Source organism: Parus major, chromosome 4, assembly GCF_001522545.3.
Source record: "Parus major isolate Abel chromosome 4, Parus_major1.1, whole genome shotgun sequence".
Classification (NCBI taxonomy): Eukaryota; Metazoa; Chordata; class Aves; order Passeriformes; family Paridae; genus Parus; species Parus major.
In genome coordinates this window covers 24,363,264-24,386,492 of record NC_031771.1, presented here as the reverse complement: position 1 = coordinate 24,386,492, position 23,229 = coordinate 24,363,264, and the positions used below count along the sequence as shown (strand labels likewise).

The following is a 23,229-nucleotide window of genomic DNA, read 5'->3' as shown; positions in this document are numbered from 1 at the left end:
ACCTCCCTGGGCAGCCCATTCCAATGCTTAACTAACCTTCCTGTGAAAAAAATCTTTCCAACATCCAGCCTGAACCTCCCCTGGCACAGCATGAGGCCATTTCCTCTCATCCTGCTGATACTTGCCTGAAGAAGGGGCCAACCCCCACCACACAACAACCTTCTTTCATGGAGCTGTAGAGGGCAACAAGGTCTCCCCTGAGACTCCTGTTCTTTTGGGTGAGCCATGGGCTGTCAGCTTCTCCAAGAGAATGCTGTGGGAGACAGTACCAAAGGCTTTACTGAAGACCATATAGACACATCTACATCCTTTCCCTCATCCAATGGGCAGATCGCCTGGTCACAAAAGGAGACCAAGTTAGTCAAGAAGGACCTGCCTTTCCTAAACCTATGCTTTCCTAAACCATAAAACCCCTGGTTGTACTGTACATACTGATAAACCAGCAAATACAACTTAGTGCCCAAGCCTCTTCACAAGCTGCCCAAGAGGGCAGCTAAGAGGAGGCGGTAAAGTTATCACCGACATTACGGTAGAAAAGAGCGATGCTCTAAATTGAAATTTATTTTAAAAACAATGTGGATGGATAAAGCACACTTGTTTCATATTCCACAGAATAGTTTGGGTTGAAAGTGACCTTAAAGGTCATCCCAATTCCAACCCCTCTACCACGGGCAGGGAGAGATCACAGTGATATGTTTCACTACATCAGGTTGCTCAGGGCTCCATCTAACCTGCCCTTGAACGCTCCCAGGGATGGGGCACACACCGCTTCTCTGGGCAGCCTGTGCCAATGCCTCACCACAATCACTACAAAAAAACTCTTTCTGATTTACAATATATAAACCTACTCTCTTTCATTCTGAAGGCGTTCCCCCTTGTCCTCACCCTACATATCCTTGTAAGAAGTTGCTCACCATCTTTCTTGTAGACACCCTTCAGGTACTGTAAGTCTACAATTAGGTCACCCCAAAGCCTTCTCCGGGCTCAACAGCCCCAGTTCTTTCAGCCCTTCCTCATAGGAGAGGGGCTCCAGCCCCCTCATCAGCTTGGTAACCCTCCTCTGAACTCGCCAGGAGGAAGAAAAAAACAACGAGAAGGAGGAAAAAGGTAAAAGACAAGAGAAAACCAGGAAACAGCAAAACCAAACACCAGGCGTTAAGTAGTTAACTTTGCCCCACTCAAGACTCTCAGAAAGGGCTCCAACAACACCACACGCAGCTGCCACAACAGCACGGGGACGCCAAGAAATGCGAACTTCCCGCACTTCTGAGGGCAGAGAAACCTCCTCCTCCCTTCCTCACGTCTCTTTGCCCAGCCAGAGAAACAGCGCAGGGCGCTGCCAGGGACTGCCATGGCGCAGCCAGGGACTGCCATGGCGGCTGCGCCCTCAGTACCCACCTCAGCGCATGCGCCGCCCCCACCCGCCCGCCGCGCGCTCTGACGCGGGGAGCGTAAACAAAGCGGCGCCCTGTGGGAAGAGGGAAGCGCTACGTGCAGGAAGAGGGAGCCTCCATCTTAGGCGCTCGTCGCGGCGGCGGGATGGCGACGGATAGCCGGGAGGAGAAGGGTACGTGGCGCTAGAGAGGGGGGCAGGCATTAAGCTCTGGGGAAGGGGGAAGGCTCGGGCGGGGGCCCGATCCAGGCCCGAGCCTTCTGTCCTCCCCGAGGCCACCTTGGAGGCTGGTGCTGGGCCTTCGGCCCCGGAGGCGTACGTCTCTTCCAGGGGAGCAGAGGAGCGGCGGGGTCAGGAGTGACCCTTCGAGGATGATTTTTTGTGGAAGCGTTCCCTGTGTTTTGTTGGGGAGCAGGAGGTGATAGGGCCCCTCACGCTTAGGTGTCCCGGCGGCAGCGGGCTCGGGGCAAGGTGACTCGAGCAGCGGGAAGGGGGAGAAGTTCGTGGGCCGTAAGTTTTATATTTTCGACAGCGAATTACTACAGGTTGTCTTTTCGCAGAAAGTATTTGCTATTTTTATTGCGGCTTTTTGTTTGTGCTTGAATCGCTAGGCCGTTCTGGTTTGGGGATTTTTTGCATGATTTTCTGTGGGGGCATGTAGTTATTTTAGTAAGCAGAAACTGGTGTTGGAATCTTATTTTCGCGATTGGTGCTCGGCTTTTTGCAGTCAGCTGTGATTTCTGAGCACTCTGTAAATAAATTTGAGTTAGAGGAATCGGACGATTTCAGAGTCATTACTCTGGAATAATACTAATAATCTGGGGTAATTAGTGTCGAATAATAGAATCACAGCTCTTGTAACTGACTACCGCTATTCACGGAAGCTGAAGTGATCCGCATGTTGTCTGGGAGATTATATTAATCGGTCCTCACAAAATAGCCTCTTTAAGAAGAAAAAACAAAGTTAGGTGGAGCAGATTGCCGTTTGGTGGTTAGTGCAGAGAACTATGGAGTTATTAAAAGGGCAAAGTATCAGTAGGGTATTGTAGCTTGGATTGCCTTCATTTGGATTTCTGTGGAAAATAATGCTTCCTGTAAAGCCTTTTGCATTATACGTGTCTACTAAATGGCTTTGTCGCAGTGGTAGAGGTTTGCTGTCTGATATTTATCGTGAAACTATATGACATGGAAAATTCCCAGTAGATTTTGTTAGAACTGATAGTAAAATCATTAGTGGTACTTGATCTAGTGGTATTACTGTAAGAGTGATAGATTAGGATATAAGCACGTTGTGTTGAAGTAGATCTAATTGCCCACTGTGGATGAGCTGTTTTGAATTTGAGATGTTTGCTGTTGTCATCTATAAGTTTCTATTCATATAATTATTTACCCAGGTGGGCTTGAATTTTATTTTTTTTTTAGTGTTTGTTAATCACTGCCAGTGGTCAAGTTGTATTTTTACTTTAGTTTATTTTTAATTATATCTTATGTGAAAGGGCATATTTTGACTGAATAGCAGGTGTTGATGCATATTTGCAGCTTAACTGATTTCTGCTTTGAGAGCATCCATTGGAAGAGAAATGCTGTTTTACCACTCTAAAAAAAAAAAATAAGGCTTGCAGACCTGTTTAGTTTGAAATCATAGGGTCTTATTTCTTTTGTGTGCCAACTTGGATTTTAGCTTGCACCGTTCCGTAGTTCTAATTCTTCTGGCCAGCAGAGGAAATGGCTTCCCAGGCTACCTTCCTGCTATTTTGGGTGAGTTAAATTTGTTCATGGAAGGATCCCACAAAAGACAAGTGGCAGGAGAGCCCTGTTGGGAGTATCTGTCACAGAAAAAAACTCATTTGGTCCTTCCCTCTTCAGTGGTGGTGGACTATATATAATAAAGTACCTGTCCTCTGCCATTTTTCTGTTTCTGCTTTTGTGTTTTTCCTCAACCTCTCTGAGATAATTTAGCTCTTCAGGTTGAACACTGACAGTGGCAGTTCAGTGGGAGGAATCATCTTGTGCAAGTCAGTCAAGCATCCAGTGCAAGTGAGAGACAGGAAGCAGGCTGCTAAGTAAATCTGGGAATGCGTTTCTAAACAAGTTAGGTCAATGTGCCTGTAGAAGGGGATGGAGGAACTCATCCTGCTCCTGTCTCCTGCATCGTTTTTAAGGTTCCAGCTGCAAATGAGGCCCATCTAACCTGGAAGGGGCTTAAGAGAGAGTGTGTATCAGACTTGCAATTTCTATTAAATTTTCCTTCTCATTTACTTCCAAATGAACTGATATAGGAGTGTTTTAGCACCTTTGAATGCTGCTGCAGGTAGGTAGGTTAAATGTAGTTTACTCAAGTATGCTGTTGCCTCACCAAGAAGGAAACAAATCTAAGGTTAAATATGTGTGATTTGAGATGGGTGATATGTTTAATTTTCTAATCCCAGTGCACCTCTTTTTCATTAGTGTCCAGTAAAAAAACCCTGTGCTCTAGACTTGCCGAGCTTCCTGTGGGCAGGCAGAATGCAAACCAGGAAATTGCATCCCATGTTTGGCAGTTGAACAGCCATGAATCTGACTCTCATATATTTCACACAGCAAGAATATTTGCCATGGATGTATAGGCATCTACAAACATTAAGAATTCTCCCAAGAGAATTGTGATGCAACTTTGTGTTGTATTTAAATGCCTGCTAACTGTAAGCTGCAAGGGAAAGGTTTGATCCACTTCTCTCTGCACCATTTCCTTTGCACTAGAGACACCAGCTGAGCAGCCCAGGGATCACTTCTGCATTCCACTACCACCAAAAATGTGGAGAAGTGCCAGCAGGAAAGTTAGTGCACATGCTGACTTCAGATTTGGTAGTATATAGTAGAGAGACAATTATAACACTATTTTTTTTTCCTTATTTTTATCATGTGGATTATGTTTGAGGTGTTTTTAATATCAAGCTGTAAAATTTCTTTTGTGGCTCAACTCAATATTTTGAGATAGACAAACTGCCAAACTTTGGAGGACTTAATTTGCTGCATTACCCCATTTTCATGCAGTACAGGAGTCCTTACCTTTGTCTGCTATGGGTATTGTAATCCAGCTGAATCCTTGGAGTTTGCTCTGGTGTCTTTTTTCTGAGCACAGAAAATGCAATCAGTCACAAAGTGGAAAGAACTAAGAATTTTTGAGATTCAAAAATTAATACCTTCTTTATTTTTCCCTTTGCATGCTTAGGCTTAATTCACTCTTACTTTTTAAAGTGCTTGGAATATAGATCTGCTACCCTAAAGCTTGTGACTCCTGCTAATAGAATCACCATATATCCCTTTGGTTTCAGGCAAAGTGAAACACCCAGAAATGGTAACAAATTTTAAAAGTTTTGTGAGCAGGTGTGGTCATTTACTGGTTCTGGCATGAATTTTCTTTAACGCTTGCCCTTTTGATCAAGTTGTGAGTTTGTTGGGTTTTTTTTTTTTAGAACAGCTTAGAGTTAATGATTCAGCAAATAAGCACTGCTTTCCCCATTGTGTCTTTTCTGTTTGTAAGTGAACTACAAAACCCACCCTTGTAACAAAGCAATTACAACAAAAATAGTGGAAGAGAGATAATTCAACGTGCAAATTTTAGAATTTTGCAGAAGGGTCCCTCCTCTTTACTAATGGAACTCAGACTATCTCCCAGTCTTCCTTTTCCTAAAATTTTATACAAGCTTTTATGTTCAGCTTTTACTTGTAGGTCAACTTTCCTGCAAACCTTTTGTGACATGAGGAGCCAACTTGCACCTTGTTTAGAGGTCTGAATGCATCTTGTGACATATTTTAATTCTTTTATTTGCTTTGCTTGATCCTTCCAAGTAAAAGTGTGGAAATAAATCAGGAAGATGTCAATTTTTGCTTCGTTGCAGATCTCTAGCCCTAAAGGAAGTGTTTGGGGTTGTAAATACTAGTTCTGTAGTTTACATATCCAGACTTTTTATGGTTGGCTTTGACTTTCTTTTGTGAATTTTCAGATGGTGAACTGAATGTTCTGGATGACATTTTGACTGATGCTCCTGACCAGGATGATGAGTTGTATAACCCCGACAGTGAGCAAGATAAAAGTGAGAAAAAGGGTATGTGACTTCAGTAGTGGATGTCCTGCAGGAACATAAGTAGTAAAAAGTGTCTGTCTTGTTAGTCTTCAAAGTAGTGGATTTTGTAACTTGATTCAAAGAGTGAATGAGTTCCAAAAGTCTTTATTTCATGGACATGTGCTTATTCACCTGGCCCTCCAAGTCAAATCCATTTACTTTTGTCATGAGAGCAGTTGCTGAGTCTGGCTTTTTCTGAATTAATTTGCTGTCAGAAAATGATGGTCCTTTTTGGCTCAATGAAGTGAGATGCCAGGTGGAGCAAAGGGGTTGCAAACTAATTCCAGTTCTGTTCTTGATTTGGCTTTAGGCCAATCCCATAACCATTTAATTTAGTATTTCCATGTATAAAATCTAAGAAACACCTCTTGTGAAGTAAAGAGGTTTAGAACATGTTTTAGAACATCAGCTGTTCCTAAGAAGCAGTTTTGAGTGTTACTGCAAAGCCTGCAGCTGGAATATGTTCCCTATGACTGCAGCAGGGTAATTATCTAAAATAGAGGAAATATGAGCCTCTGTACAGTTTTTGTTTTGATATCGGAAATAACACTAAACTTGTTATGTCTTTCTATTTAAGGATCAAAAAGAAAAACTGACAGGATGGAAAATGCTGAAAGCAAGAGGCAAAAACCTTCTGTGCATTCCTCGAGGCAGATGATGCCAAAGCCTCCCAGTTCATCAGTTAGCAATAACAAGAGAATAGTGAGTACGAAAGGCAAGCCGGTGTCAGACTACAAGACTGAGGAGTATCAGAGGTCTGACAGAAACAAGCGTGCAGATGCTGATCGAAAGATGCGAATGTCAAGCAGTGCCAGGGAACCTTATAAAGGACAACCAGAAAAATCTTGTATGAGGAAGAGGGATATTGACAGAAGGGCGAGGTCTTCTACACCGGATGGTTCAGAGGTATTAAGTGTTCTTGCTGCCTTATAAATAAAGCAATTTTATGAGACTTTTGTAGGACTGTGTGTGCATCCTGACAATGTTATATGACTGCTGATTCACTTTTTCTTTAAACATCAGAGAATCAGGCATGATGTGGATAGAAGACCAAGCAGATCTAGCCATTCTTCTAAAGAGGAGGTGAACTCTGAGGAATATTGTTCTGATCATGAGACTGGCAGTAGTGGTTCCTCTGAACAAGGCAACACAGAGAATGAGGAGGAAGGAATGGAAGAAGAGGAAGATGATGAAGGAGAGGAGGATGAAGACGTGGAAGAAGATGGAGAGGAAGATGAAGAAGAATATGAACAGGATGAGAGGGATCAGAAGGAAGGAAATGACTATGACACACGGAGTGAAGCCAGTGATTCTGATTCTGAATCTGCCTCTTTCACAGATGGGTCAGTCAGATCTGGGTCTGGTTCAGATGCATCAGGTAGGCAGCATCTTGCATGCTAATGTGAAATACCTTGCCACTGAAAGTTTAAAAATACTTTTAAAAATAATCACTTCCTGACCATGCCAAAAGTAAGCCATGGTAGCAGAAGTCAGGAAGATGTTAATTATGAAATACCATAGGCAAGGAAAAAATGTACTGGAAGGTGGTAAAACAAAATTGTGAATATCCAGATCACTGTGTTAAGGATTCATTGTGTTCTTGATTGCTTTGACCTTGCTGTTCAATGTTTTGAAACACTAAACCCAGTATTTTCTTTAGAATCTAATCTTAATTTTCCACATGATTCATTTTAATTCAGTATTGAGCTGTTTGGTGCCTATCTAGATGAGTGACCAGGTAGACTGGTGTAGTAAAAGCACCATATCCCTGGAGAAGGATAGCTGAATGTTAAATAGTGGCTGTGTTCAGCATAGGAAATCTAAACCTAAGTTGAAATTATTAGCTATTAGGGCAAATTAAGAATGAAATAAATGTTTTAAGCAGAAACTAGAAACAATTGGTTTGTGTTTGTATATTGTAACTGGTCCTAACTTAGAGATGTGAAGTGCTAATGACATAAATACTTTTGGGTTTGGCTGTTCGTTGTTTGTTTTTTCTAGGAAAGCAGCTTGCAATCCTGTTAAGATTCCTATTGTGTGTCTTCCTTGTCTGAAGTCTCCATAGGTGGTCATCCTGCTTAATATGCTGCCTTTTTTAGCTCAGCTCTGCTGGTTGGAGTTAGAGACAGCAAGGTGTAACCTAAAGACAATTGAAACTGTAATAACTGTTCTAAAAAGCTCTGGGGTATAATGTAACATTTTCTTAAGAGTGGAAATAATTGCCTGTGTGCCACAGTGTTTTGTTTTCCTGTCTCTTACCATTTTTTGAGCTCTGAACAAATGAGCTCATATCACTATTGCTACGCAGTAGATGTTGCACATTTGGGTGAAGGCTGGAAAGAAGCGCTAACCCACCATTACTAAAAATACAATAAAAAATTCTGTCTCTAAACATTGCACAGATTTACTAGATTAGTGCCATTCATCTTCCTTTTGTGAACGAAAAGCTTGAGTAACTAGCATTTGCTTCCCTTGTGCATGATAGTTTTGTGGCAACAACCACAATTCTAATGTGCAAGCCAAATGGTAACTTCACTTTTATTGATGTTATTTACCTGTCTCATTATCTTTTAATCTCAACTTTGCCTGTGTTTAAAATATGGCTTTTATTTTTTATGATTTCTTTTAGACGAGAAAAAGAAGGAGAGGAAGAGAGCTAGAGGTATCTCTCCAATTGTTTTTGACAGAAGTGGAAGTTCTGCATCAGAATCATATGCAGGTATTCTTCCCTTTCGTTGCTTGTCATTGTGACTTGCATCAAATCTTAATGTATAATCTAAAATAAATGTAACTGGCTGTAGAGATTTATGGGGTATGTAGCTTTGTATAATTTGGTATTGATTTCTGGCATGTTGTGTGTGGATACCTTTGGGGGGAAGTAGGCTTTCTTGTTACTTTAATGCTATTCTGTTGCTTAAGTGGAAATTTCACCTTTTTTTTTTTTTTTTTTTTTTTTTTTAAATCTTGGAAGATGATGATTCAGTGACTAGTTTTCTGAGTAGGAAATTGTTCAAATACTATTTTAAAAAACCCAAATCAAACAACCCAAAAGCGAAACAAAAAAAAACCAAAACAAAACACTCGTGCACATTGAACAGTATTTTTTGTGTGTGTGGGTGCGCGCCAGAAAGCATAATTTGTCATGAATGAAAATTGTATGGGACAAGGCTGTAGAAATTGTATATTATCTCTATTAAGGCTCAATCTGAACAAATGTACTTTGGCTAAACACAGGTTCAGAAAAGAAGCATGAGAAATTATCATCTTCCGTTCGTGCTGTCCAAAAAGGTATCATTTAAATTTGAATTTTTAATGCATGCCCCATAGCAAGCCATTGTCTCTGTTGATTAAATTACCTGTAAGTAGTGATGTTCTGATATAAATCAATTTGAGCACGTCATTGTTCTGAGCATGATAATTGAATCTTGAGCTACTTTTGCATGTTTTGAGAGCGATGTGCAAAAAGTTCAGTCTCTTTGTGGAGGCAGCAAATTTTAAAAGGAAGTGCTTAAAACTGCAAAGAGGAACAGCATTCACGATCCTCTGTTGAACAGTTTGTGCTTGTTACGAGTGTTACCCAATATTTATGTGAAGATCCTTAAGCAAGGAAATAAGTCCTACATATCGGAACATCACTGAATCATGCTGATTTTATTTTACTTTTTTCTTTACTTGGATATCTAAGTTTTAAATTTGGTTTGGTTTCCCCTGGCATTTTGTGCTCTGCAGCTTTGACTTCAGGTTGGGTGGTTGATAATGGTTGTGATAACATATAGATAGGAAATGGGTGGGATACTGTGTATTTTGAAGGAAGCAAACCACTATCTCTACTTGCGCAACATGTTTGGCAAGTATTTACAGTTCAGCTTATTTGATACTTTGTTTTCTTTTCAGACCAAACAAGTAAACTTAAATATGTTCTCCAAGATGCAAGATTCTTTCTCATCAAGAGTAATAACCATGAAAATGTATCACTTGCTAAGGCAAAGGTATGTTGAACTTTCATCAAACTGATTAATTTGTTTTCAGACATACCTGCCTTACTTTGGAGGAGTGTGTATTTGGATGCATTATTTTCTTTAGTGCTTGGATCTTGGTAGATGTAGCAACAAAAGCTACTGTGTCTTGCTCCTTCTGTTTCCACAGTAACCTTTTCTAGGTTTTTTTCCTAGACCATTGGCCATTTATCTTGGCAAGAATTGGGGTCTGTTTGATAACATCCTAAGCCAACCTCTGTTGGGAATGCTGGGGTGGCATTTTCTCCCCTCCAGCAGCACCTCTGTTCGTATTGCTGTACTTTGAGAAGGTTCAGAAGGTTGTTTGGCTTTCTTCTAATGCTACATGAGTAATTTGGGTCAGGTGATTCAGGATTTGAAGCCTTACTGTGGAAATGTATGCCTGGCAGTGCTGGTGTGAGTTCTTTGGGAGGGATTCCAGAGCACTGGATTTCAGCTGTTGAGGAATTGGCACTAGGTGTTTGTTGCACCACTCTGGTGGTTTTTTATTGGCGTGTGTTGTTTGGAACCAGTTATAGAGTGAATACTTGATTTGCTGTTACACAGTATACATAGAGTGGGTGATTCTATTAATGAAGATTTTCCAAATTAAGATGGAAATACATTAAAATGATTAAAAAAAAATCTCAAAGTCCTGGGCATGTTGGTTCGCATCCCTCCTTCCAGCTTTGAGTGTGCAGTGAGCACCATTCTGACTGGTGTTTGCTTTAGCTCTGTAAAGGAATCTGTCCTTTTTTATGCTCCATCCATTCATGGAGCTGCAGTAGTATCCTTGTTCCTGAAGTTATTGGAATGGATGCTTTGTCTCCCAGTGTAGAGCCATCAGTGTTTTGACAATGGAGTTCCATGAAACTCACTTTTGTGGTGCTAGTGCAATAGATTGTTCAGTTCACAGCAGGGTTTTACAAGCAGCCAAAAGCCATGTACTCTGACTGAAATCTAGCAAAAACCTCAATAGTTCTCTGGTACTTATAATGAATTACCAGAATCAGACAAACACTGATCTGAGTTCAGAGTAGGGCATGAATACTTACCTTCGCTAGAAAAATGTAAGGGAAGGAACATTGACTTTGGTATGTAGATCTTATTCTGAGGCTGAAGTTTGTTTGCCCAGAAAATGGATGAAGGGGTAATTCAATAAACTGTTATATCTCTATATCTCAGTTCAGTTGGTACCTTAAAACAGGTTGGGGTTTTTTGTGTGGCTGCATAATGCCTGGTGTAATGGAAAAGATACTATTTAGTAGTAGGAGGAGATGTGTAAGGCTAAACAAATTGATTTGTCTTGCCAATTTAAAGTGTTACTTTGGTGTCTTCCATGTTGCTGGCATTTCACTGAAAGAGTTTTAAAGTCTGCAAACTGTCCTCAACAAAACTGCAATATTATACTCAAGTCTGCCTGACCATCTTTTGGTTTTTCATTATTTCTGTGTGTTACGTAATGCGTAAATTGCCTAAGTCACTTGAACATGTGAAAACTTTCACCCTTACTATTTCTAAGTTATCTGTCCATCATTAGAATTACAATGGAAGTCTTATGTATGGTCTAAATGCATCTTCAGTGTTCAAAAAAAGATTGAAAGACCAATGTTTTAAAAGTCTTAGCACAAGACAAGCTAAAATACTTCTTGAAGGAAATTAATTTAGCAATACCTTTTCCTTTCTATTGTCTTCTATTGCAGTACACTACCTTGGTCTTGTTTTCTTCCATCTACATTATATATTTATGCTTGCTAAATCATTTGAGATTAACTCTTATGTTTTGGTGATGGGGTGGGTGTTTTTCTGTTTTAGGGAGTATGGTCAACACTTCCAGTGAATGAAAAGAAGCTTAATGCTGCATTTAGGTCAGCAAGGAGTGTTATTTTGATATTTTCTGTAAGAGAGAGTGGCAAATTCCAAGGTAAGGAAAAATGAGCTATTATCAAGGTTACTGAAAATGAGTTTTATATGCAATAGCCTTTCTGTTGTATCTTTGTTACAATTCATACAAAATCCTCTAGGGTTTGCAAGATTATCTTCAGAGTCTCATCATGGAGGATCACCTATACATTGGGTGCTGCCTGCAGGAATGAATGCAAAAATGTTGGGAGGTGTCTTTAAAATTGACTGGATTTGCAGGTAAATAATAATGCATTTATGTTGCTGTTAGTAAGAAGGCATTGTAACATCATTTCTGTGTTACTCAAGTGCCAACAGCATCTTTCCAAAACTTGATTCAACTGGGGATCTGTCCTCACTGCTCACTTGAATAGACAGCTGTGGATAAAAAAGAAAAACAAATAATGTAATTAATTTTATAATTTTTTAATTAAAAATTAATTAAAAATGAATGTAAATCTGTCTTGATCTGACTGAACAAAGAAAATACCACTGTTCTAAACCAACGTATTAAATTGTGCAAATATTGCACAATGTATAGGTTTTGAGCAGTATGTTCTTCGATTTGAGTATGTTCTTACAGAAAAGATTTTAAAATCTCTGTTAAGGAAAAAAGTTACAGCACTCCTGTGGAACATATTGCATGGTTGTACAAGCACTTTGGACTACCAGAAAGACTAGATACAGGAAAAGCCTTGAGACTTTGAATTAGAGAAAAATCTGTGTTGGAAAGGTCCTCTTGAAGTTACTGATTCCCACCTCCAGCTTAAAGCACTTCTAGCTTCATAGTTAGGTCAGTGCTCAGGGATTTATTTCAGTAGGTGCCAAGAGCTACCACATGTAGAGACTGGTCAGTGTATTCAGATGGTGAGATAATAAACAAGCACAATCTCTGTATTGCACAAAGACCAAAACATTTTCTTTAAAAGGAAAGCCTGCCATTGTATGGACTCTTATTGGTTACTACTGGAATAAGTCAAAGTGAAATCTTCAGTTACTCATATGTAGAACATAAGAATATGTTCAGAGACCTGACAGTACAAAGAATAACAGGATTATTTTATATATAATCTCCTACTGTATACATTTTTAATTCTTAATTAAAAAAACGGAGGCAAAACTATAAATGGTGCCGCTTGCATATTTAGGCGGGAATTGCCGTTCACTAAGTCTGCTCACCTGACCAATCCTTGGAACGAACATAAGCCGGTAAAGATTGGACGCGATGGACAGGTTTGTTAATTCTTACTTTTTTTTTCTATAACTGATATCCTCTAGTGCTTGCTTCCAGCTTTGAATGTGTAGGAGATTAGGAATGTTTTTAGGGTAGTTACTTGGCAGTAGAGTGCCATGGCAAAGGCCCTCTGCTTTTTTCTAATGCCATTGTGGAAGAAGGAAGAGGAAACAATACAGTGCCAATTCTGTTGTCATCTTCATGAAAAACGGTGTTTGCTTCAGAACTGTGTGATACTTTCTTTGAATTTGAAATGTGATATGCCTTGCATCGTATAGTGTGCAAACCATATAGGATTAGGTTTTAAGAAAAAGGTCTGGTGTTTCTAGTTGTGTTCTCCATTGCATTTTTTTTATATATGCTGTATTGCTTAAGGTATAGTCTCCCATTATACTCCCATTATAGAATATATACTAGGCAAATTTTAAGTGGGGCTGGATCTTTGTCTTGTCTGACATACTAGAGTGCACGTATGTTGCTGCTGTCATCACATACCCAAGCCGTGGGTAAAATAACAGGTTTTGCTTTCTTAAGACAAGGTGGGAGGTAATCTCCATGCTGTATGGAAAATGTCAACTCTGTTGTGTTGTTTTGCCCAGGGATATGTTTGCCTCATTGTGTAGCAGGAGAAAAACAATAGTTTTGGTCTTTAATTTAGTATGAACTTAAAAAAAAAATTTAGGTAATTTAGCTTCTGTTAAATGGTCAAGGAAATTTTTTTTTAAATGTTTTGTCCACAGTAGACTGGCAATTTGGACATGGGTTCCAGCTTTTTTCATCAAATTACTGTACTAGTATGGTTTGCATGCAAGCATTGTTTGATGCTTGCTCTCCCTGCTTTTCAAGTCTGTTTATTTCCTGAAGTGGTTGTTGTTTATCGGTTTGTATTTGCACAACTCTGAATGGATCTGGCTTCTGAGGATGAGTACATTGAAATTCTGCCTTTGTGACATCATTTGGGAAGGTGTTCTGCAGGCCTGCAGTCACCAGTTTGAAGAAGCACATTTTGGGATTGTTTTGCATCTGGCTCTTGCTAGATTTATATGACAGCCAAAGTTCTTGTACTGGAAGAGTGAGTCAGCAAGTTCATGTCTGTCCCTTTCTCTTCCAGACAGCTTGTGGTGTCCAACGGTCCCGTTATGTCCATCTTGTTCCCCTTATACCCATATTTCTCTTTTGATCTAGGCTCTAGAGATCTGACCTGCTCAGTCATTGCATGTAGGAATTGTTGCACTTGTTCAGTTATTCTTGGTGCCCTGCTTGGAAACTTTCCCATTTCTATTGTCCCCCTATTTTTTGACATGCAGGGGCACAACTGCACCACGTATTTAAGGTGTGGGTGGAACATGAACTTTCAGTGTGATACAATGACTTTATTATTCCACATTCCTTTCCTAATAACCCTGAACACACAAACTGCTTGTTTTGACTGCAGTCAGACATTGAGTTGGTGTTCTCATGGACCTGTCTACCATACAATGAGGAACTCATACTGAGTGGTAGTAAACTTCATCAGGCCATAGCCTTATATGTGAAGCTGGGATGGATTTTTTTTTTCCTACGTGTGTCACTTTTCTTTCTGTAATAGGTGATCATTTTCTTTGTGATGAAAAACAGTCCTCTGATTTTATAGCAAAACAGTGATGTGGCCTGTATGTCTCATGGGAAGATATGGTTACCCAAAGTGTTGGACTATTTTATGAAAATTCTAAGTAGTGCCTAAAGAGTGAAAGGTAACGTAAGTGAATTTTGCTGTCTGTAGTGATACTGCAATCTCTTTGAAGTGTCCTTTTATTTTTTTCCTTAAATGTATGTTGTCAGTGTATTTGGGGAGAGTTTCATTTCTTCAGTTTATAAACCACTACTGAACTTCTAACTAATTCTAGGAAATTGAGCCGGAATGTGGAACCCAGCTTTGTCTTCTCTTCCCTCCTGATGAAAGTATTGACTTGTATCAAGTCATTCATAAAATGAGGCACAAGAGAAGAATGCACTCACAACCCCGATCAAGAGGACGCCCATCCCGTCGAGATCCCGTTCGGGACGTGGGAAGGTTAGAAACGTTCTTTGGACTGATAATAGGCACATGTGTCAGAATAACGTGATGGAGGAATGTGATTCGTCAAAGCTTTCCCTGCGACAAAGAAGAGAGAAAATCCTCAAATCAAGCTGCATGGACAAGTTTGTGGCTTCATTGAGGATTTCACATGGTTCCCCGGTCTGTCATTTTTCAAGAGGAAAATGGGGATCTTTGCTTTTGCAGAAAAAAGCTCTTAAAGTTCTGTCTCTAGTTTAGACTAGATCATTTATTGAGCTAATGCAACGTGTAATGCTAGCTATAGGTAAGCTTGGCTTGATTATGAGCAGGCTAGATGGAGAGGAGGAAATATTTATATGGCAAAAATGTGTTAATATCTTGTAAAAGCCTTTTCTTTCAGGTGTGTCTCTGGATAAGCCTTATCAAATATGGGACTTTTATAAGGATCACTTAGAATTTTGCAGAAGATGCCGCCTCATTTTGAGGATAAAATATTTAAGTTATTTTGATATTCAAGAGGAGCATTATTGGGACTGTTTCAAATTGTTTCACCGTGATGTGTTAACCCTATTGCCAAATATTCTCTAACATGTAACCACTGAATTCACACATCTTGCTGAGCTTCTGAAAACAGTAGGTTCTTTCCAAAAGGGATCAAGTGGCCCTTGGAGACCCGGCAACAAACCAAAAAGAATGGCTGTTGCTGTGTCTGTATATACAACCTTTCCAGATGCTGGCAGTACCTGTGGACTTAAAGTATTTTTAGAGGATCGACATGGTTATTGATCACTGCTTTATGAACTTAACATCATTTTCCAGAAAAAAGGGGGTATAACTTGTTACAGAATTGGAGAAGTCTTTGCAAAGAACTGATACTAGCCCTTCTGCCAAACACCTTTTCCCTGTGGTAGCCACTTTGCATACAGACTGATGTATGGTTTGGGCTGAAACCTTTGGTTAAGTTTCCTTTTTGTGGAAATGTCCTGTGGTAGGTACAGAGCCCCAACAAGAGTCCCCATTTCCTTGAGCTTAAAATAAAAAGGACACTGTAACAAGTAGGTAGGAGGAAACCTGGCAGCCCCCCCCTATTTTTGGCTTTAAAGGACTGAACACCAAGATGGCTTTTGGAGTTAAGCTAAGAGGTTTCCAGTGCAATAAAGTATATACAAATGAAGGTTTTGCAATGGACTGCAAACTATACATTTAACACCACCACACCTTCTCAAGCCTGCCAGGGCCTCCATTTATGTATGTGGCTTACAGCTTAAAGTCAGTAGTTGGACTACTATATGAACTGTTTCTATCATATTTTATACCGGTCGTAAATGCACTCTCAAAACTACAAGAAAGCGGTATGTTTATTCTTTACACCAGCTTTTATTTTCTTTGATCTGAATTTGCTTTAGATGCAACTGCTTTGGTTTTTGGGCTTTTTGCTCATACTAAAGAATCTGCTTCCATTTTAAAAAGCTTAGTAACTGGGTATGGTGGGCTTTAAAGACTGAAGTTGGGGAAGGGAGGGAGATGTCACTATTTATAAAACTAAAAGCTATATAAGCTTGTTACTCAGCCAGCAAGTTGCACAGTAATTAAGCAATTTAAGAAAGTGTTAATGTCTTGTCATAAGGAATTATACTGTTGGGGAGGGGGAGGGGAGTGGGAAGGGAATGGTTTTGTAGCTGCTTTGTGTTTAGAAACACTTATATTAGCACTGGAGTCTCCCAGTAGAGTAATGTTTATATACCTTGGAGCAAAATAAGCAGCCAGTTGTCAGCTCTTTTTTGAGCCTAACAGCAACTGGAATGTAACTTCATAAGGAAGAGCAGAGTTCTTAACATCTCTTATGTCAGAGAGCTGTTTTTATAGAAAAGAGCCCTAATTATTTTAATTATTAGGAAGCTTGAGCATTATTAAATTGTAAAATGCCCCAGTGGATTACTAGTAAGTTGCTTAAAACAGAAATTATTAGAAATAATATAATTGGCATATTAAATTAGGAAAGTCACAGTTAAAGTTGCAATTTCACAAAGCATGCAGAGTTTTATTTATAAATGTTATGCAAGTAGATCTTTTAAAGAATTCTTTACCCTGTAGCTATCAAATGCAGTAGTCTTTATAGCCTCTGACTGCAATGTTCTGTGAAATTTTTTGTTGTCCAATAGCTTGTTTCAAAATGTAATGTGGAAAGTATAATGTTGATGCCTAAGTTTCAGTTTGGTTTAGACAAATTTATTCCTTTTTGTTTGGTATGAAGGTACAGTTGGGTTCCTTCCTTAACTACCAGAATTCCTGTAGACAGGAAGTAACAGTGTAGTGTATGTAATTGAGCTATTTCTGATTTTTCCAGTTCAGATTTAAAGCTGTAGAATATTTTGAAGCAAATAGAGTTAAGAATGATTACACTGATATCCTGGGCAGCTCAGACTATTCCTGTGAGGTATTCTGCTGTGACAAATGCTCCAAGCAACCTTGTTTAATCTTTGATATCTAATTTGTGTAGGCGTCGACCAGAAGATTATGATATTCATAACAGCAGAAAGAAACCAAGGATTGACTATCCCCCTGAGTTTCACCAAAGACCAGGTTAATATCTTACTATGAAGATTTGTGTGCACCAATTCACAAGTGTTTTCTCTTTTAGCATATCCTCGTTAATTCAGAAGTAAAATACTGATATAAAGATGTGACTTGTTCCAAGTGCTGCCTGCTGCTTTAACCCACCTCTCACAGAAGTCAGTGACACTGTTTCACTGGTTTGAGAGCTGAGTTAACCTAGGCTGAGCCCTTTCTAAGAGCCTTGAATTGTGTACATTGTTGTGAATTATCCTCTCAAGTGCTATGTTAATGTGGGCACAAGAGTAGGTCTGACCTACTTGTCAAGATGTTGATCATCAAATTAAAATGTTTGAGAAAGTTCCACTTGGGAATGTCAGCTAAGACTGCCTGACTAGCAGCCTTTGTGTGGACATGGTGGTAGACATTCAATTACATTTTCAGAGATGATAATTTATTTTACAAACTTGAGTTAGGGAGGGGGAATGTTGCACTGCATTTTACAAGAAGCTCTAATGATGAAGGTAAATTCATTATTCCCTAGAAATCAATGTTTGCAGTGATAGTGCAGCTTTATTTTTCTTCAGAAGCAACTATTATGAAATTGTCCCTTCTAGTCTACGAAATTGTGCTTCATATCCCTTAGAAAAGCACATTCTGCTCTTTCAATCATAGATTTCTAAACTTGTTCAGAACATGCCTTTATCTGTCCAGCTTGTCTGCAAAGCTTGCATTCTTTCATGCAAGAAGTGTTGTTGCTGCTCTGCATCTTTCTAAGGCCATTGTTTAAAAAACAGAACAAGATTTTTTATGAGTAATGAAGCTCAGAAGCACTATTTTATTTTAGCACAAGCATGCCTGGTGTTTTGCACTGCTTTCCTTAGGTCCTTAAAGGGATTTACTGAAGCTGTAAAAATTCTCTGCCCTGTGGGGCTTTTCCAGATACTTTTTAGTTTGTTTTAATTTCCTGTGTAGCATTGTATCCAAAACATATTAGGAAATGAGTTTAAGGGTTTCCCAGTTGAACACATTCTACTGAATACACCCTTAGGAAGTGGTAACAGCCACATGCTAACTGTCTGGAAACAGTACTCTTCAAATTTATGTGCATTCCTAATTCATTTGACTACATTTCAAGTCTTTATTTGCACAGTTTCCCTCTGGCATATTTGTTGGTACTGTGTGCAAGTTCTTAAGGGTTTATCGATGTAACTTTTTTTGTTATTATTTTATACTACTTGTCTGCATTGTCTGTTAGAAGTTGTAAGTTTTCAAGAGTTATTTTAAAAGTGAGGGTAATGGCAGGTAGACATAATTTTGTATCTGACACAAAATGAAAGGACACTTTCTAATGAATATAATTTTTAAAATTGTTAACTTGAGATGGTAAACTGAATTAATACTGCTTGATGTTCGAACAGGGTATATAAAGGATCCCAGATATCCTGAAGTAGACAGGTAAGGTGTGTTCATGTTATTAATTTTATGCCCTGGTAACTTGTCTGCATGGATAAGTTGGATTTAGTTCTGCAAATTTTTATTCCCAACAGACGATTTTCAGGAGTTCGACGAGATGTATTTTTAAATGGGGTAAGTTGTTGCATGCAAATTTTTGGGGAATTTTATATTCAGCTTTCTGCACTTCCAAAGAACACTCAACACCAATTTTAATATTACTGTCTTTCATTTTAGTCCTACAATGATTACGTGAGGGAGTTCCACAGCATGGGACCACCACCACCATGGCAAGGAATGGTTTGTGTCTTGTTGAATTTGATTTTTCTCCTTAGCATACATCTTCTTTTTGTTTCCCCCTAAAGGAGCCTGGCATATTCAGTGTGCTCTCAACTCTTTGCTTTTCCTAAAATGTATCTTTGCTGTAACAATGTGAAAATTTTAGGGGAAAAATATTGATAGTAAGTAATTTGAAATTTGGATTACTCTCAACAGTAGTCTGGCATTTGTAGTAAGCTCTGAGGAAGGAGCAGAACCCTCCTTTAGCCTAGATGGGAGGGTGTGATCGCATTCTGTATTCTGCTACATGTTCATGGTAATTGGCTCTCAAACAGCAAATGCATCAAACAGGTGGGCTTGTTGAAGAGGCTCATGGAATGGACTGCTGGGCTCTAGCATTGTGCAGTGGCTTGCTTTTGGCTATGGCAATGAAGCATGCAGGAAGTTAGCAAAATGTGCTGCACAACCTAATTAAAATAAGTCTTCCTGTATTACAGCCTCCACTGAAATGCACTTTTTTTCCCAGTCAGATGAGCAGATACATGAGTGTGCATATCTACAACTATGTAGATAGTTCACTTGTGGTTTTGCCTTCATGTCAGGAGGTCATAGTGAGGTTATTTGGTTATATTTAGTAAGTCTGGCCTGATTTTGCATAACTGTAGTGAGTATTCTGGCTCTTGTTTGTACTGGCAATGAGCAAAAAGCAGTGCTAGGTGAAGAGATGCTTTTATAGCCTCTCAGTTTTCTCATCTGAAACACAGCTCCTTACAACTGAAGGAAGAATACAAGATTGTCAGATGGGAAGAAAAAGAGTTTTTCAAACACAGTTAAGCCTCCAGAAACAGTAATGATAAGGCTTTTTTTTGTTGTTTTTTTTTCTCCTCCCCTCTTGTGCATGCAGTCCAAGTAGTTGTCCTAGAATCCAGTGCTTCCATTTACTTTCTTGGTAACAAAACTGCAAGCAAAGGTGCTTTGGTACTATGGCAAAGGAAGACCTTGCTGATGGAAGAAATGGAAGAAATCAGCCAAAATACATCTTGTGTCAAAACAAAAAAAATCTTCTAGCATTTGGTCACATAATTTGTCTTGCAAAGTCAGTTTTTTGATTTAGAATAGAAACATACTCATAAGGAATGAGAATGACTTATTTTTATAAGATTTCTGGTTTGGAAAGAATTCACATTCTATATGCAAAGGTTTAAAGAAACCCAAAACTGCCACATTTAAGTAGCAGAAGTTTTATGTACAGTGTCATGTTGAGGCAGATATGGAAGGAAGGGATATTGGGCTGTGGGGAAGGTGTTTACCAGACTTCTCCAAGCAGTGGAGGAGAGGTAATAGAACATACCAGCCTAATGGAAAGTAGTCTGCTGTTCAGTTAGGAGGCTGTGATCAGATTTGTTTAGATGCTGTGTTTTCCATCTGAATGATGCACTCCTTGTGTGCATTCCTTTGCTTCAACAAACTTCCTGTAACTTTCTTGTAGCCACCGTATCCAGGTATGGAGCAACCACCACACCACCCTTACTATCAGCACCATGCACCTCCACCTCAAGCTCACCCTCCATACTCAGGACATCATCCTGTACCCCATGAAGCGAGATACAGAGACAAACGAGTAGTAAGTGTCCACACTGACAGAGGGGATGCAAGTCTCCAAGCTGGAGTAGGAATCTGGGGTCCAGGAGTGAGCTTTGTTGGCTGTGATAAACAGCATTTTTATGACCTGCATTAGCGTTCCTTGGAAAGATCAGGTGTTAAGATTGACTACACATTTCCCGCAAATTTGAAAAGCCTTTCTCTCCCTGGTGAGGTAGAAGTGAAAAATTCTCAGATTCTTAAACTGAGGTTTGCTTAAATTGGCTTCCAGCTGTCCACCTCTTAACATTTTCATGCTGAAGCCTGGTTCAGGACATGCCTGTAACTTTGCTTGTGCTTATGGGCAACAAATCACTTTATCAGCAGAATTTTGTGTTTTAAAACTTCTTACAGGCACATCAGAAAGCAGGGCAGATTATTACATTTCTGTTAGCCGGCTTGAAGGGCTCCTTAGCTTTCAGGTCTCTTGATGGAGTCTGGCATTTGAACCCCAGATTCTGCACATGGTTGCTGGATGCTTGGTTGGGTTTGTCTTTTTAAATAGTGGTTCTAAAGAGAATAATAGGTCAAATAACTCTTCTTTCTGAAGAGTTACAGCTAGCGCTAGAGCTAAGGGGGGGGAATTCTGATCTGGGAAAGAAAATAGCAGAGCTGTCCTTTCATCACAGCACGACTATGACATGAGAGTAGACGACTTCCTTCGCCGCACACAAGCTGTTGTCAGCGGTCGGAGAAGCCGGCCCCGGGAGAGGGACCGAGAGCGGGAGCGCGACCGGCCTCGAGATAATCGGAGAGACAGAGAACGTGACAGAGGCCGTGATCGGGAAAGGGAGAGAGAGAGGATTTGTGACCGGGACAGAGACAGAGGTGAAAGAGGTAGATACCGAAGATAATCTATCTGGAACCAGTGCTCACTTGAAACAAAAAAAGCTTGTATTTTTTTGTGTGTTTACAAGTAGTACATTTTATTTTCATCTGTCTACTTAAAGTTCGTTGTGTAGAAGGATTTATAATGACCCTCTCACTTCCAAGCATGCAGTGAACTATGAACTGGAAAAACTCAAATAGGCCAAAAATAAAATACACAAAGCTGACACTCAACTTCATGTTTCTATTGGAACAGAGTTGGAAGCAGCTAAGAATGTAGATACTGATTAATTCTCAATAAGTGTTCATCTACTTAGTGACTTCATTCTAGGTTTTTGAATACTGATGGATAACTGCCTTTTTTTTTTTTTTTTCTTCTTTGATGTTTTCTTCCTGTAGTTTCATATGGTTCGATGGGAGAATGCTGCTATCAAGTATGCAAATATTGAAGTATGATTTATTTTTCTTTTTTTGACGGTATGGCAGTGTTGTAGCAGCCTTTTTTCCCCCCTCCTTCCCCCCCATTTTTTTTCCCTATCTGTGAAGTCAAGTGGTTTTTTTTCAGTCTTCAGTAAGGAAAGCAATATTAAGAAGACACTATTGATACCTAATTTTTAGCCTTTTTAAAAAATCTTCCCGTGTTCAGTAACATTTTGGTCAATTCTCTTGTCTAGTCTCTTTCCAAAATGTACACATTGCTTGGAATGTTCACAACCTGCGTGCGTGGAACCAGAAAATATTGCTGTATTCTACATTGCTACCATTTTTTTTTTTTATAAAAATAAATTGGTAACTATTGAAATGTTTAAAACTCCATGTTGGGTTTCTTGGTTTTCTAAGCTTGACAGTTTTTCTAGATTCTGTCAGTTCTAGGAAAAGTTCTATGTTCAGAAATAGTTCAGATGTTCTTTGTGGTAAATGAAATTGATCTGAAGCCAGATTTAGGAAAAGGACCGCTGATATAAAAGGTAATTGCATTTCTGTTTCCATAGTGGAGTAGCCAATAACTCCTGTAGCTCATCAGAGTTAAGGCCCTACATGTTCACCTCAATCATATGATCTTCAAGCCTGTTGAGAGGCTGTCCTCAGCCTCAACATATCTGTCTCAGGAATGTGTTAGTCCTGCAAGATCCAGAGTTTGCACATGTTTGTTGTAGTGATCACTTGTTACTTATCTTAAATACAAAATATTTTAACCTAAATGCTAATGGTAAAACTGTGAGGGGAGAAAGAAAGTAAAACTTGTAGTGAAAGTTCTTCAGTTTATCTAGCAATTTCCAACTTTCCAAAACTTGAAAGAATTAGCACTGCCTTGGTGGACTTCATAAACTTCCTTCATTGTCTTCTCATGTAATAAATCCATGTAATGTAATAATGCTTTAAACACCTCCAGCTCTACCCTGCTGGATGCTGCAGCTGTTTTTATAAAAGGCAATGGTAGGACTGGGCACTGTGTGGCATTTGTGGAAAAGTGGTTTTTTGATCTGGCAGTAATTTGTGCTGTTTATTTTAGTCTACAATCACAGTAAACATCTACATGTGTTAAACAAAAAGTTAGACCTCCAATGTACAAGTATGCTTGCATTCTTTAAGCAGTACAGGAGGCTGAATATGTGTCTGGGTTCCTCAACACAGTTTCTTGTGCACAGAGAGGTATTGCCTGCTAGCTGGAAGAATCAGTCTGTCAGATTTAGTGTACATTCTATGTCTAATTGGAGAAATGCATCATAGACCACCCTCATACTTTGATATATTTCTCTGCATTATATACAGACTAAAATGAAGAGGCGGTGTTGTTTTTGTTT

At 39.4% G+C, this 23,229-nt stretch overlaps 1 protein-coding gene across 4 annotated transcripts; it reads left to right on the top strand.

Annotated features, from left to right (window-relative positions):
* Positions 1-1,433: 1,433 nt before the first annotated feature.
* Positions 1,434-22,240, top strand: YTHDC1 (YTH domain containing 1). Of its 4 annotated transcripts, XM_015624765.2 has the most exons (18): positions 1,434-1,567; positions 5,380-5,481; positions 6,077-6,405; positions 6,523-6,877; positions 8,129-8,218; positions 8,734-8,787; positions 9,394-9,488; positions 11,310-11,418; positions 11,519-11,636; positions 12,545-12,629; positions 14,517-14,683; positions 17,169-17,251; positions 18,643-18,679; positions 18,772-18,811; positions 18,914-18,976; positions 20,445-20,579; positions 21,226-21,433; positions 21,824-22,240. In XM_015624765.2, the coding sequence occupies exons 1-18, from the start codon at positions 1,540-1,542 to the stop codon at positions 21,871-21,873; spliced, it is 2,148 nt and encodes a 715-aa protein (XP_015480251.1). In that variant the 5' UTR covers positions 1,434-1,539; the 3' UTR covers positions 21,874-22,240. The 4 variants fall into 4 exon arrangements, with proteins under 4 accessions (XP_015480251.1, XP_015480253.1, XP_015480252.1 ...); XM_015624767.2 differs by lacking the exon at positions 8,734-8,787; XM_015624766.2 differs by having other exon boundaries at positions 21,226-22,240.
* Positions 22,241-23,229: the final 989 nt, after the last annotated feature.